The sequence below is a fragment of the Hydractinia symbiolongicarpus genome, chromosome 1 (genome assembly GCF_029227915.1).
Source record: "Hydractinia symbiolongicarpus strain clone_291-10 chromosome 1, HSymV2.1, whole genome shotgun sequence".
Lineage (NCBI taxonomy): Eukaryota > Metazoa > Cnidaria > Hydrozoa > Anthoathecata > Hydractiniidae > Hydractinia > Hydractinia symbiolongicarpus.
In genome coordinates, this window is record NC_079875.1 from 10,901,468 (window position 1) to 10,917,946 (window position 16,479).

The 16,479-nt window shown below is 32.7% G+C and overlaps 1 protein-coding gene across 1 annotated transcript in view; it reads left to right on the forward strand.

Moving 5' to 3' along the window:
- The first annotated feature begins 3,394 nt into the window (after positions 1-3,394).
- The window catches only part of LOC130638096 (transient receptor potential cation channel subfamily M member 1-like), a 29,959-nt gene continuing 16,874 nt past the window's right edge, over positions 3,395-16,479 (forward strand). The window contains exons 1-12 of the mRNA XM_057446975.1: positions 3,395-3,472; positions 4,907-5,006; positions 7,123-7,160; positions 7,746-7,875; positions 8,534-8,701; positions 9,500-9,839; positions 9,931-9,990; positions 10,302-10,621; positions 12,267-12,351; positions 12,666-12,769; positions 13,424-13,558; positions 15,924-15,989. Coding sequence (XP_057302958.1) covers positions 7,816-7,875; positions 8,534-8,701; positions 9,500-9,839; positions 9,931-9,990; positions 10,302-10,621; positions 12,267-12,351; positions 12,666-12,769; positions 13,424-13,558; positions 15,924-15,989 — 1,338 coding nt within the window. The 5' untranslated portion in view covers positions 3,395-3,472; positions 4,907-5,006; positions 7,123-7,160; positions 7,746-7,815. The remainder of the gene's footprint in view (positions 3,473-4,906; positions 5,007-7,122; positions 7,161-7,745; positions 7,876-8,533; positions 8,702-9,499; positions 9,840-9,930; positions 9,991-10,301; positions 10,622-12,266; positions 12,352-12,665; positions 12,770-13,423; positions 13,559-15,923; positions 15,990-16,479) is intronic.

Here is a 16,479-nt window from a genome sequence, read left to right on the forward strand (position 1 = left end):
CTCTTCGTCCAGGAAGAAAATATAATACAGTAAAATATTTAGAAAATAAACATGAAAATAATATGCGGTTAAAAAAGTGGTATTGGGGAAAACATTACGTTCATACTCAATGATTTGGACTATTCTATTTTTAGTTTAAGAACTTCCAGGTCACTTTAAATCTTGATATCTATATCACAAAAGGCGCCAACACAATAAATAACTTGAAAACCAATGTAAAGAAGAAAAAACAAACAAGTGAAGTTTAAAATATTTAACATCTGCAGGCATTTAATTCCACTGCGCATTTTAAGAACGCAGTGCTGGTAAAAACAGACACCCATGAGCCTAAGTGTAGTTCGTACAAATCAATAATACCCTGCATAATACACCACCAAAATACAAAGTTAAATCTTAGTTTTAAAAAAATTAGAATTAATGCCTCATAAATTGTGTTAAAAGTAATCCGGAAAAATAATCCTTCAAATCAGCAAACCTTCGGTAGCTATTATTACTATTCACCTTTCGACATAGATCTGTTTAGCTGGACATATGTGGCACGGTATGTTGTATTACAAAATATCTGTTTACCCACACTTTAAATGACTTCAGGTTCATAATACACTCACTCTACCTAGCTACATTCTTAGGGTACCATCTGTGTAAGCAGCATGTTTACGGTATGTTCCAAATCCAATAAAGTGTAATTTTTCGGGTGTTTTTAAAAATCTTTCTCATAATTTTAGCTAAAATAAAGACACAAAGTTGCACATCCGTGTATCCAGTGCTTGTATCAGCGCGCTCTACTAGCTGTAATTTCCTTTTTAAAAAAACTTTATCACAACGTCGGTGTAAATAAAAGCACTGGCGATTAAAAAATTTTTTGCACACCAACTGCTCTTAACTACTCTCACATTTTATGCAGAGGTATCTAAAAAGCTAGCTAGATAGCCACAATTCCAACACAAGAATAAATAATGTCGGCTAGGATAACAAGCTCTCATACCGAACTAAATAAAAACTGTAAAGGAATGTGAATAATTTAGGGTAGCTATAACAAACAATCTCTCTTCAGCCGCATGCTTCCTCGAATTCTATGTTTGTAGCGAAAATCTTATTTATTTTCATTTTTTTTGAAGATTTATACATGGTTAGAAACATGATGATATATTCATATTAACATGTGAAAACAAACCGAAAATAAATATTCTTATAGATTCACATGAAGTGAGTATTCAACCTATTGTGCCGTTCTCATCCGCATTTGCATTTGCAAAACAGATTTGTGGTTAAAATTAATTAAGCTGAAACTTCATTTTTCAGTGCTTGCCAAGTTTTACAAAAAAACAGGAGGTCATGTTTTTTTCGGACAGTGCAGCTTTTTATAACATTTAAACATTTTGTGGTGCTCTGTTGATTCTTATTTCAAATGCATCAAATTATAGTGACAGTAGAATTGATCTAGTAAAGCGCATTCTGTTTTAGGAGAAGGAAAAATGCATTTTTTTGATAATATAAACTCTTCGTTATTAAGCTACACACTACCTAGATATTCCAAATTATGCAATTTCATTGTCAGGTAAATAAGGCAAATATAAATGATCAGAAACTTGAATTTATTGTTTCATATGATGCCATTAGTTAGATTACAGCAACATTTTAATTATTTTTAAATACATCTTGCTTTCGTTTTATTGTTAACAAAATTGATAAACAAATTAAAATCTTCAAACAATGATACCATTAATAACAAAAAATGTCAATTTTGAAAACCAAAACAATATGATATATTTATGATCGAACATAGTGAAAGAGGAGTATGTGGTTAGACAATTGGAATGTGACGCAATATTGGTTATAAAGACACCAATCATGTGACTATTTTCACGAACTATTTTTGCTCTTCCTGCCTAAATGACAGTCTATCAACGCGAGTAAATCAGACGCTATAAAAAGACTTAATACATGTACAGTTGTAGAATTATTAAGCGGTGCAAAGCAGACAAATGTTGGTAAATGATTTGCTAGTACAAGTAATGCGTAATGTCTCTAGAATGTTCTTTTCAGGGTTAAATTTATGCTGATATTTAATGACGATGAATATTTTGACATAAAGATTGTTGTAAAGATTGTTGTCAACTGACTTAATTAGGCACTCCAAAGAGCCTTGCCAAATTATTTTGCCCGTTTCTTCATTTTTGCCCGTTTAACTTAATTTTAAACTAGGGCTTCTGCAACAACTGGTATCTATATTAAAAAATTCATGTTTTATTCCTTCTGTTATTTGATGGTTTTGAATTTTTTTTTCGCTTGTATTGTTTTGTTTTTCTTTTAGAAGAATCTTCATATCTGCTTTTGTTTTCATTTTTTAACAGTGTGCTAGCTTAAAACATAAAAAATATAATTGAAAGATAAAAAGACAAGTAGTACGTAAATTTCAGTGAACAATAATATTGTTACATTTTTTTTGTAATAGAAAAATCTTAACTTTCACTTAAATCATCGTTGTCAGTATATGGCTAGATGCAATGCGTACCAAGAATGAAGAAAGGTTGCCTCTGGTTGTTGAACCTGAGGCGAAAATATATGGGGTAAATACATCTGTTTATATTACGTATTTTATAATTTATTGTTTTTACCGTCTTTAAGTGTCAGGATTATACAGCTATCGTTAAATCATAAAGCTAAAATATTTTTTATTTTGCGGAAAGTTTCTGTGAAAGTTCCACATTAGTCTTGAGAAAGAAAGTAGTTGTCAATTACAGCCACGATGAGTTATTATTATACACAACTTATCAGAAAGTGTTGCGGTTACTTGTTTATTTAATAAGTAATATTATTGCTATGGAAGAAAAGGTGAGAAAAAACATGCTGGCCAGGCTTGGCTAGTGTTCCATCATTTAGAGATGTGCGTTTGAAGACGAAAGTCTAATTCCAAAAATATACAAATGCCAGTGTCTTATACCATCTCGTTTTTCCATCGCAAACTGAATAATCAAATTGTTCGTACAATATTCTTTTGTAGTTTGTTCGAGCCAAAAGATTTATATCGTTTTAGAAAGAATTAATGAAATATTTACTCTAAAGCATAAAATACATAAAACTCCATTATCTTTAAAATACGAAGTTCAGAGACTAAAATATTCAGGAACAAAAGCAATAACTTCAACAGTCAATTGGCGCAATATTATATTGTTTCTTGCATATTAGCTCACTAAATCGTGTGAAATTTCTTATGTATGTAATAAAAAATACGTTATGGCATGAAACTTTGCCTAGTTTTAACGTTGAAGTTCGCGCAAGTACTATCAGGTTTGTTTATTGGATAGTTAATATGATAGGTATCTTGGTAAAACAATATACTTAACAATGTCTTGTGTTGGTTTTAACTTACAGAAACTCGTTTGTAGACAAACCTAGAACCGATCAACCTTCTGCAAGCACCCTTCGATATCTATGAAGATTGTCACAACTACATTCCTAGTGAGGAAAGGTGATATATACATATTTTTAAACCTTTTTTTCGCAAATTTGTAGGAAACAAGCACTACTGGTGCGTTCTGGGTGTTAGTCATTGCATAGAGGTGTCCGAATGACCATGTTTGCTATTGACAGATGCAACGGCTGTAGAAACGCTGATATAAAAATCTATCGAAATCTAAATGAGCTATAAAACGCAACCTTAATTTAGCTTTTAAGAAACGTGAAAAATCAAGTCATGAACAAAAATTTCGGTTTATCAAATTCGGCTTTAAAGGGCAACGAAACGATTCAATAAGCTTAATCCCCGCAATTTCAGAATAATGATGTGTAATAAACAGACCATTCAAAAGGTCAATGTGCAAAAATTATACACACTTTAATCACACCAAACGTCTAGACAACCTGTTTGTGAATAATTATTTTTTTATGATGAATTTGCTACATTTTAATGTTAATTTTCCAAAAAAAAGAAAAAAAATTCTTTAGTATTCTTTTTGGCAGTAAAATAAGTTACGCTCTGTAAAATATATTTAATATCAGTATATCGAAATATTTTTTTGATACGGAAACAGAGACAACACGTGTAAGTGACTAAATTCGAAAACCAACAGCCCTTTTAAGCTTCGTATTTTGCTTCAGGTAAGAAAAATATGGATACTTGTGTTTTTCATCGCGGAATATATTTATGCAGCTAAAACTTTCTATATTTAGGCGGAATAAAATTTAACAGTTCAAAACTTTTAAATTCTTGCGGTTTTCAAAATAGCGAAAATTTCTTCCGACGAAAATGTCCGATATTTTACTATAGCAAAAAAAAAGTAATGCGACTTTCGTGATTTAAGGAATCTCAAAACATTTTTGAGTATTGACATCCACGAAAAGATTTAGTGTTCGTAACTGCTTTATTTATGTACTTATAAAGGTCGTGGATAATTTCAGTTTACGAGTTTTCTAACTTTATGTTTGTATACATAGGGTCTATAAATGATTCATCATTTTCTTTTTGTGTACCTTCTGTTTATCCAGTTCCACAATTATAGGGATGTCTGTTGTTAGTTTAATACCTCGCAAGTCAAAAAATTCTGTCTCACTAAGCTCAACATTGCTCATAAATATTGACTTGACAGGGATAATTTTTGAGTACCTTTCTTCATCAAATAATTTTTCGCAAGAGAGCTAGTCTATCATAGTAAACGACTAGTCTATCATAGTAATAAGATAACTGCGTCTGTCCGTATCGGATGGTGGATGTGTTAATTATTCTTTGAACTATCCAAAAACGTTATGTCTAATTTGTTACCATTCTAATTTGTTACGTCATGAGGTGAAGAAGCCACTGCATTGAAGTTATACTTTTGAGGTCAAATACTTTCGACCTAGGGTGGTAACATTAGAAGAATTACCTGCGACTAAGCTTCGTCTTTTTTATGACATTTTTTTCTAGACTTTGTGAAAACTGCAATGTGATCGAAAGACTTCATCCTGTGCCACAAGACATCATTGTTGAATATAACAACAAACTTCCGTCCAGTCACCAAAGAAAGGTCGAAATCATTTTTTTTTAGTTAATAAGTTAATTTCTGAAATGGGATTCCACTTGGTTGAGAGTTACCAACCTATGTGGCCAAAAATTGATTTGATGTGGAAAGGTGTGGTGTTGGGGGGTTGTGGGGATTGTGGGAATGTGGGATGTGGTGTGTGAGGGTGTGAGGTGTGGGGTGTGGGGTCCGGGGTGAGGGGGAGGTGTGGGAGTGTAGAGGTGTGGGGTGTGGGGGTGTTAGGTTGTGAAGCGGGTGTGGGTGTGGGTGTGTGGAGGGGGTGTGTAGAGGGGGTGTCGGGTGTGGAGGGGGTGTGTGTTGTGTGGTGTCGGATGTGGGATGTGGGATGCGGGGTGTAGGGTTGTAGGGGTATGGGTTGTGGTGGGCGGTAATTGGTGGGCGGGGTACCACCGTCATTGAGGTTAATTTCAATACCTTTTTTCTGAAATAGGGTATAGACTACAAATTTTATTTGACTTTATTTAGCTTAACATAATTTAATTTCCGGTACTAAAACAAAAGTTGATTTTTGTTGGAAATGGTTGAGAAAATGTTGAAATTTAACATTATTTTATTTCTCATTTTACCACTCTAACATAGATGTGTATCGCATATGTCACTTCTGATCGAATTGTAATTGCCTTTGACATATTGAAAGCAGAATAGGTAATAAATAGAAATAAAATCTCAAAACGTGCAAAAAATTGTTTGGAATAGGTACTTTCCTTTAAAGATATATTATGTACCATTTAAATCCAAACACATGAATCTACAAAGTATAACGTAAAGATATACAAATTTATGAGCTAGGTTAACGAGAAGTAGCTTAATTAGCTAGCATATATTATCAATTTTATCTAACAAACTGCTATTAGTGCAAATGAAATTGGCACAAAACCGTAATTTTGAAGTTCCGTAGACACAGGTAGTAATTTCTGTTGTTTTTATATTAGATTCACGCAATTTGAAATTGGCAAAATTTACTTGGTAATGCTTGTAGTGGTTTGAACTTAAGATTAAAATCTCTGAAAACAATGCTAATTGTTGATGAACTCAGGACTATCATATTTCCCAAATTTCGCAACCTTTGTGAGTCGCGTCGTGCATTTTTTCGTTGCGAGGGCACGCTAAAAAATCCCACTAGCGAATTTTACACGCTTTCTTCGTGAATTACGTGTCCGCATAAATAGCGATGTAGCTAGCATGCTGCAATGGCCAATTCACCCTTTTGTCCGTGTTTAACAGCCAGCTATATTTTTCCGAATTTGTGTACAAGCATACAACAATATTACACATAAAGCCAGTCGAAATAACAATGTACTTAAAAATCCTGTTTGCAGGTACCTTTTACCTCCTGCAAGCCAGTATATATAACATTTTATAAGACATAGATACAGCTCTACTTCTTGCCGTTGCTACCGCATCAAAACAAACTTTCGATTCTCCTAATATTTTGCGTCAAAGTTATTTTTAGAACACATCGCATTAAAAATTGCAAATTTATTATACAAAATTAATTATAGATGTACAGTGTATATAATTTCTTGAATTTCGAGGTGTTGTGCGAACTATTTATTTTATATTGCACGCTATTCTACAGATTTTCCAAGGATTTTATTTTTTCCATAAAAACTCTAACAATTTCATAAATCTCTAATCCCATCAATCCCATCGAAACAGTTTCATTGCAAATTTACTTTCAATGCAAGGGCAAAGTAACTAATTTGCTAATGGGCAAACCTCGTGGATATTTTCACCGGTTAACGACTACCCGATTTTTTTTTATAAGAAAATTTTTTATACGAATATTAGGCTGGCATTAAAGAATAAAAACAATAGGTCCATTGCTTAAAACAAAAGGGAAAAAATAACGACCAGCCGGGTTAGAATTCAGATTTTCTTATAAACAAAGTGTCGTCTATATTGTAATATTCAAATTTCTGTCTGTGGGCTAAAGGTGGTAGCTGAATTGAATCCCCTTGAACCCCTCGACAAGCTTATGGATTTTAAATGTATGTATTAGATTTTGAAAAGCTTCATGCAACAACGTTTGAAAAAAAATTTACATTTTTACCGCATCATTTTTTGATTTTTGATAACAATGATGACATTTTCTATGTAGATATCATCTTGTGAATATTATGTGTTTGGAGAAGAAAGGTAAGAAACAAAAGTAAAGTAGAACGCAGAGATATTTTAAATGAAAATAAAAACGACACGCATCGTCACATTCTTTATTTAAAGCTTTCGGTAGAACTTCCACCATTTTCGATGTACAGTCGTATAAATTACAACAGATTTTATACGAAGGTTACAATCAAGTAATGAAATCAAAAAAGTTCTTTTGACCAAATATGGTGAAAGCACGAAAAGATTCAATGATCAGAATCCGCATGCGCTCGTGCGCAATATTCCCAGAGAGACGATCATTGAAACTTACAAAGGGGATCATGATATGTTCTTGTTAAGAACAGTTTTGTCTCTATATATCATTAAACGTTCTTTTAATTGTAAAAAGAAATTATTCCGTGCATCATCAAGAGAACAAGATGTTCTACCGAAGGTTTTGAATGAAGAATGTGACGATGAATCTCTCGTTTTTATTTTTAATTAAAAAAAAAAGGTTCTTAGAATTATGTGTAACAATAGCAGTACACAGGAAAGTAGTTGCATGATAGTTATACCGCACTTAAATTTTTTGAACCAAGATTTATATAACTATAACATCAAAGTATTTTTTTTTAGACTTTGCAACAACTGTAATTTGCGGGAATATGAACATCAGCATCCTTTCTCGACGTCTCCAAGAGGACATATGCGTACTAATGCCTTTGGCGACATAGAACTTGGAAATCGCTCACAACGTAGACCAAAAGTAAGTTTAATCGCAGATAGAATTTATTAACAAATTAGGAAAAAATTTAGACGACAAATTGGATTTTCCACAAAGCGATATTTAAGGTTAAATTCTGTTGTTTTGCTTAGCATGCAATCAGTCTAATAATGCTATAGCTTAATTTTGCATGCTATTGTATTGCGTTATATATATATGTATTAGATTTATATTAAAACTATATATGTGTGACATAATTAAAACAATATAAAGAGTGCTCAATAAATTAACAGAGTTTGTTGTTGGTTGTTATGTTTCAAAACTGTCACAATTTGTCACCAATTTGTCACCAATTGGTCACCAATTGGTCACCATTTGGTCACCAATTGGTCACCAATTGGTCAATCTTAGATCATGCATGTTCTTTTTCAAAATCACTAAAAAAGCTATTTTATCACTTCTTAAAAATCTTTTTTGAACAAAAAGATCTGAGATAATTTCAAAGTGCGAATAAATCTTGATAAACTACAAAGATATCTCACCTACTTAATTATCAGTTGCATAATTAAAGTCTTATTTGTAAATGATTATTCGTCTGAAGATTTTCCTAACAAGATGTAAAACTTAAGTAAGGAAAAGCTGTGTTATTTTTGAACACAACCACTATTGTATTATATAATTAATCAAAATATTCTTATAGTACATTCGTGTTGGAGACTTCACAGATACTTCTAAAGTATTACATATGATGAAAACAGATTGGGAATTACAAGAAGTTCCTAATCTCATTGTATCAATAATCGGTGGTGGTAATTCTTTCCAAATAAATACAAATTTGCATGCAGAGCTAGAACAAGGATTGAGAAAGGTACTTCTGACGGTTAAAAGTGTATCTTTTTTGTTTTATTGTTTATAGATTAAGTTGCCTAATATCTTTATCTCTTTTGCCTATACACACGGAAGTAAAAAATAAAAAACCTTTAAGATGGTAGTCCCTGCAAATAGTACGAAGAAACCGAAACTTAAAAACGTTAATTTAAAATCTTTCTGCATCATCAACATTAACATTTTAAATTTTAAACTTTTATCCTTTGTTTAAATTATATTAGCAGGTTTAACAGCTAGTTAATTTCAAACAACAAAAACATAATACAGTCTGGAAATTTGGTAAATATTTCCAATTTAACAGCTTGTACATAGTAGAAATATTTTATAAACAAGCTGTAGCTAGCTAAACTCAATAGATAGGTTGGAACAAAAAAAACAAATTTTTTTTTGCGTTTCCAACCTTGTGAAATTTGCATTGCATTGCGTTATGTGAAAAGGGAATATCCTGATATGTCACATCGCTACAGGACTAAGGAGTATGCATGGAGAACACTCAGCTTCTTTATCCGCCATCGCTAACACGTGCCTGTTACCTGTGCACTCAATTTTTCTTCAAAATAAAGAAACCAAGAAATACTGCATTACAATAATGTCCTATATGTATTATATACCCACGGAAAACTTTATTTTTGCTAAGGCCAGGTATATAGGGAGACGAGGAAGCAACTTTAATTAAAAAGCATTAAAATGTTTACAAAGGATATGTTATTATTAACCTCTATTACAACCCATCCCCACCAAAAACTTTACTGAACTTTTTACATTCTTTCTTATTCAGATTGCTACAAAAACACGCTCATGGATTATAACTGGTGGCACGGATGCAGGTGTTATGAAATTTGTTGGAACAGCTTTAAAGGATGAAAGTGATGAAAACGTCAGGCTTTTAGGTATCTGCACTTGGGGAGTGATAAGTGGTCGAGAAGTCTTGGTGAACAAAGGAGGTCGTGCTTCCTACCCCCCAGAAGGACACAATCTTGTAACAGAAGACATTGCACTAGAAAAAAACCACACTCATTTTATACTTGTTGATGGGGGAAAGGTTAGACAATTTAGGCAGGAAATGTTTTTTCGTTCTATGTTGGAACAGAAAATAATGAAATGGCAGATTGACTCAGGTAAATTACCTTAAGTATCACATTGCTTTTAATTACATAAAACAAAAGTTACCAAGAACTTATTTAGTAATTATTAACACGTGCATTATAGCTGCCAAAGGAAATGCAAATGTATATGCTGGGGATAGCGCAACGACCGGTGACAAGCACTGTGAGAGTATATCTTATTACTTTTGTTCAATATATGTAATAAGAAATTAGAACAGCTTCATTTGGTCAGTCGGAATTTCAATTTTTAGAAAAACTTTAAGAGAATAAGAAAAGAAATTTAAGGAAAGAAATTATTTCCAGAGGAAGCTATTGCGAATTTTGGAGAATTGGAAAAAAAGAGCAAAAGCTTTTTGTCACAAAGACCTTTATTCTGTACAAGCGCTTTTTTTCTTGCAAAATGCAAAACTTTTGCGCTAAAGCTTAAACGTAAAAGTTTCTTTCCGTGAAAGTCGTTTAATCCTTATTTTTTAGTTGCACCCGCTATTCAAATTGTAATTGGAGGAGGCCAAAACACTATTAAACAAGTCCTGTTAGCTTTAAATTCACATAAAGATAATCCAAGTAACCTGATTATGCCAGTCGTTGTTGTAAAGGGGAGCGGTAGAGCAGCAGACATCTTAGCACATGCATACACACTGAACTTGAGTGAATGGGATACACATACGGGTGCAGGTGCTAAAGAGGATAAAACTTTAAAAACATATACACAAACGCTTATGCCAGGAATGTCTGATTCGGAACAACGCAGGGTAATTTCTGACACCAAAATGTGCATGCATATGAAGGATTATGTAAGTACTGCTTCAGGCATAGATTTACTATGTTAAATTAGGCCATTTATAAAATTCTACCTAATTACACCCCTAAAGGCGTATAAATATTCTTATATATATATATATTTATAAATCCACAGCAGAAAAAGGTCATAGCTAGGCCCATATGAAAGAAAGTTATTTTTTTCCTGCAATAAGATTTTAATGACAAAAGATTGTCCGTGTAAAATCATTGGTATTTTAAGTTTCTGCAAGAAAGTTGTTAACTTGTTTTTAATTATCATGTTTGATATCGCACAGTACCGAGAAAAATATCGGCAATATTTTTGAGTGTTTTTATGTTCTTTTTACATATTTCACGAGCCTTTAGGTAAGTGAAATATACGAGAACATAAAAAACGAAAAAAATATCAGCCGATATTTTTCGAGAGCATGTGCGATAACTTGTTTATCATATACTCTATAATCGGTTGCACACTGCTTAATTATGTTCACGATATTAACAAGCATTGTTATGGGGGCCAATAAAATCACTGCAAGGCAATTTATTTCATTTATATTTATGAACTTATAAATTATTTGAATTTATGAAGTCACGTGCGATTTAGATCATTTTAACAAATTATGTTCATGTCACGCTTGAAATAATTTGAATAGAAATAAAAACTATAAAATTTTAAAAGAATCAATTATCATTGTGAAGCCAAATAACACAGAACTCCATCGTCGTGCTATTATATTATTCTTTCGAGTTGACTGATAAAATTCAATTGTTTTTCATACCCGCTGGAGAGCGCGTGCTCTATGCTTATTGACTATTTAATGACTGTTGAAACAAAAGAAAATTTTCGAATCGTAGAATGTATATTTGTGAAAATAAATTCACCGACAAGTTTTCGTTTTTAAGAACATAATAGGCTTTTCGTACGAATTTTCAACCAATCAAGGAAAAAATATAAGCATTTTGCACGCTAAAGCAACCAATCAAAGGAAGAATATAAGTTTTTTGCACTCTTTATAAGTAAAAATTGCACTCGTTTCTCGGTTGAAAAACAAAATACAGCATATATTTCGTGCAGATTAGCCAATCAAGTTGCGAGAATAACTCAAAGTATATGATAATACTTATTACAATTTATTACCTGACTGACTGTTACAAAAAGAAGGCTAAGATGAAAACCCCAATTACTTTACTGCTGTACGGCTTTCCTTATCAGAGCCTTTCATGAAGCCATATTGGATACCATGCTCAAATTAGCATTTGCCTGGGTGACGGTGTCGATTTGAAATAACGAGTACTTATATATATGCTTTGGGAGTAACGACCCTGCCCAACATTAAAACCATACGTAGGCACAAATGACGCGGTAGTTACCATCTAGGACTGATTGTACCATCATTTCTTTAGACTCACGTGCTTAGGGTGAAAAAACGCTAAAAAAAATCAAATCAAATCAAAAGATAAAAATTTAAAATTATTTTAAATATTAGCACAACTGAAATTTTTTGTTTGTTTCCTAATTTTATATTTTTCGTTGTTTAATTTGTATAAGGGAGTATATTTCTAGATCCCATGCAGTCAGATAATAAAACGGTAACTAACCAGTCCTAATGTTGCTGTGTGAAAGTATTCGTATATTACTACTCGATGCATTAATTATAGATAACAATATATGATCCCAATAAAGATGGTGATTTTGATGAAGCTGTATTGCTAGCGTTGATGAAAGTTAATAATCACAAAGAAGGTAAATTTCTTTCGTGTCATAACATTTCCCGGTTTATTTTAAAGTAGACGTTAAAGATTAAGTAGACTAGCTTGTACGTAAGAGCTTTCAGTTACTCTTTTTAGTTAAGTTATTGTTTTTAAAAAGGTCAGAGTTACATGACAAACTCTCAACGGTTTCATATTTTGGTATTGTTTTTATTTTATATTGTTACTTAAATTACTATAATATGATTTATTTATTTTTTAAATTACTGCACACTATTTACCGCTATAAGTCTTACGTTTGAAAATAAAATAAGCATTCCGGCACTTACTTCCTTTTTTGATATTTAGATAAGCATTCATTTTCCATTCCTCAGCTAAAACTAGCAATGTCTTGGAATCGAGCCCACATTGCTCAAAAATACATCTTTGCTGACAATATTAAAATAAGTCAAGTAAGTATTATCTATATTATAATATCCGTATACGTCTGTTTGTCTTAACGCAAAATGGTTCCGCAAGTAGCGAGACGCACACAATGTGGTATACAAAGGACGCGCGAAACCGTGGATTTTTCAACGGGCCACCGACTAATTTCTAATAAAGCGCTATTTTATTGTGTCTGCCTTTCTGTTTATCGCCAATCTATTGACAACATTTTTATTACTATTATTATTATTATTTTATTTATTTAACGGTACATTGCGTCAAACGAGAACCCTTTGTAATGCACTTAAAACTTTGAGGCCAAATAACTTGAAATCGGGTGCAAAAACCTGACGTCATCTCCCGCATTGGAAACTAAGAACAACCTGAGACCAAAATTAGCCTTATTTTAGGGAAGCTGGGCAAACACCTGTTTTGGAATCCATGTGTTGATGAACACATTGATCTGAACCATGTCATTGTTTGTAATACAGCCCTAAGAAGCGTTCAAGGTGGCTCTATGGGGCTGTACATCGAGGTCCTAAAAGTATATGAAGTCTTCAGTCGTTTTCCTTAAATGAAGGCTTCTTCAATGCGCTTGTTGGACTGTAATAGGTAGTTGTTGTGTGAAGTATTGCCATTTTTAAAAAAGTTTGACTGCAGAATGATCATCTTTTTATTAGAACCTATTTGTTGAAGATATGATGATGGATGCCTTGACTGAAGGCAAACATGAGTTTGTAAAGCTCCTTGTTGATAACTGTTTTAATATGGAAATGTTCCTTAAACCTGGAAAACTATCAGAACTGTATGATAAGGTAACATGAAATAAACAGCATGCAAATTTGCAATTTATTCTGGGTTTATCATTTTTATTAACTTATAATTAAAATTCATATACTAATTAAGTCAAAAAATAGGATAAAGAATATCTTAGGCTCAATTATTTATCCTAGATATGACAGTTTGTACGATGCAGAAAATTTAATTACACAAAGCTACTGCAAATACAGTAGACTCCCGGTTATTCGAAGCTCCACGGGGGATAGGAATTTACTTCGAATAACCCGAAATTTCGAATAACTGAAAATTTTCTTATTTTGTTCCAATTTTTACTCTGACGGATTTTTTGGAGGGATTTGAATAAAAAAGTAGTCATATCAAGTGTCTACTCTACAGTTTTAAACGCAACAAGTGTTTCAAACGTTAAAATATACAATTATAATGTTTACTTAAAACAAATATCAACAATAACCATTCTTCATATCTATATTCTTATGAAGTGTTTGTGAAATAGTTTTCAATAAAAGTTTGCTTTTTGCCCTCGGTAAAGTGCTGGTTACATTTTTTGGTTATCGCGTGTAGTTTTTTCCTTATTTCATCACCATCTTTATCCAAAAGCGACCAGCGATCGATCAACTCCAGGGCATCCTCTATCTCCAATAATGTTGGTTTTTGTGGAGGCACATCATTTACTGCGATTTCTTCATCATTTCCGTCTTCCTCCTCTACGCTCTTGCCGTCAGTATCATTAACAATGGATTCAACTATTTCTTCATCGGTGAAAATAGTTTTATTGTTTGTAGAAATCTCACAATCTATGTCGATGAATTCATCAGCATCAAATCTATCTGTCTACTTAACTACGCTTTTTCAGCTCGTTGATGTTTTGTGCAAGTGATTTAAATGGGTCATCCTCATCACTTGCAGTTTGTGTTTCTTTCGAGATACCTGCTTTCTAAAAGCAATTAATTACGGTATTTATGGATACAGCTTCCCAAGATTTGACCAAAACTCGCATTGCTTCAAGGATGTTGATAACAGGAACTTCCTTACCGGCATCGATGTATTTGAGCTGACGCTTAACAACATTAGAGCGATAAAATGCTTTCAATGCCCTAATCACACCTTGGTCTATAGGTTGAGTCTTGGACGTTGTGTTGGAAGGTTTTCTACTTCTGGGTGGTCAGGATAGTTATCAATAATGAGAACAACTTTATGAAACATAGCATCAAGCTTTCGTACGTAATCAGTAAAGATTTCAGAGTCCATCCAAGACCTTTTTCTGGGCTTTGTATTGGCATGGAAAGCTTTTTACACCTTTAAAACATCTTGGTATTTTTGACTTGCCGATGAATAACATTGGTAATTTTTCGCCTATGGCATTTCCCGCTGCAAAGCCCGTCAAACGAATTTTACTGAACTTTCCACCTGCACATCGTTGGCCTTTAAGATGGAGGGTACTTGTTGGAAGCTCCTGGTAGAATAAACCAAATTCGTCAGCATTGTAGATATCTTTTAATTCATATCCTGATAGGATTGTGGGTAAATGTGTTTGCTCCCAGCTTGCTGTCATTCCAGGTGTGCACGACTTTTCTTCTCCTGATATGGCACGATGTACAACGTTATTTCTATTTTTCCAGCGATCAAACCATCCTTCAGAGGCTTTGAAATCAAGAATTTTGAATAATTGAGAAAATATTGAGCCAAGGGGGTTAGAAAACCACTTCGAATAAACGAATTTTCGAAAAACTGAAGTTTGAATAACTGAGAGAGATTTACTCTAAAACGAGTTAGAAAATTCAAGGGGAATGAAAATCGCTTCGAATAACGTAGAATTTTGAATAAGTGCAGGTTTGAATAACCGGGAGTCTACTGTATTATTATACTGCATATATACTCCTCTTACGACTTAGGTGTTCTTCATTCCTCATGCAAGCAAACCATTGCATGGTAAAAGTAAAACGTTTAACGTGTTGTCAGAACAGTTAATGACAAAAAGTGTGCAAACATTTCAAAGATGTTTCGTAAATTCTATTTGCGCGCAAAAGGGTCTTATAACTAGATAGAAAATTTATGGCACTTGTTTTGGAATACTGATGAAACATAGTCAAGCTAAAGTCTAGTACTTAATAATACTAAATACTTTATATTATGCTAAAGATAATAAAGTAGTACTAAAAAAAGTGTGAGGCTCATATTTGCCGAAGGTTAAGAATACGTCGCTGAAAATAAAAAGTACTATTCTTATGAAAAAGCACATAAATTACGTATATTTTCTTTTTTATATATCTATCTATCTTGCGCGATAGTTCCGCGTATGTTTTTCTCTGTTTTATTCGCAAACGGGTTCTTCTCTGTTTTTCCTTGTTTAATATGAAGTTGGGAACAATTCACTTTTAGACCTTTCCGAAATTGGAGACCATTACAAAAAAGCTATTTTATCCCAAGGACTGGAAAAGCGATGCTGTAAGTAATGTTATTATTTCATTGTATCTTTTTATTGTTATTGTTTTACCTTAGAATTCGTTTAATTTTAAAAATATTACAAGATAGTTTATGACCTTAAAGGCCAAACAAGTGTTTGTATAGAACCATAATTTTAAACTCTGAATAAATTAATTTGTAAATTGAATTCTGCAATTATGATTGATTTTGAGAAAACAATTACAATATTCTCTGATTGATTATTTTCTGAATGAAAAGTTTGTTGTTAAGGTAATTACTTTTAAAAATTAAAAAAGTATACAATAGGAAAAATTAAAGGAGCTACTTAGTTTCACTTACTTTCTTAAAACCGTCTTCTCAAAAACGGAACTTATCAATGAAGTGATTTTCTTACTTTTTTTAAACTTTATTGTTTTTTGTTGCGCAAGTTTAATTTTTCACAGATAAAAACGTGTGCATGCTGTAGCAACGTATATCCGCACTGTGAGGCATGTTTCTTGCAAAACAAACA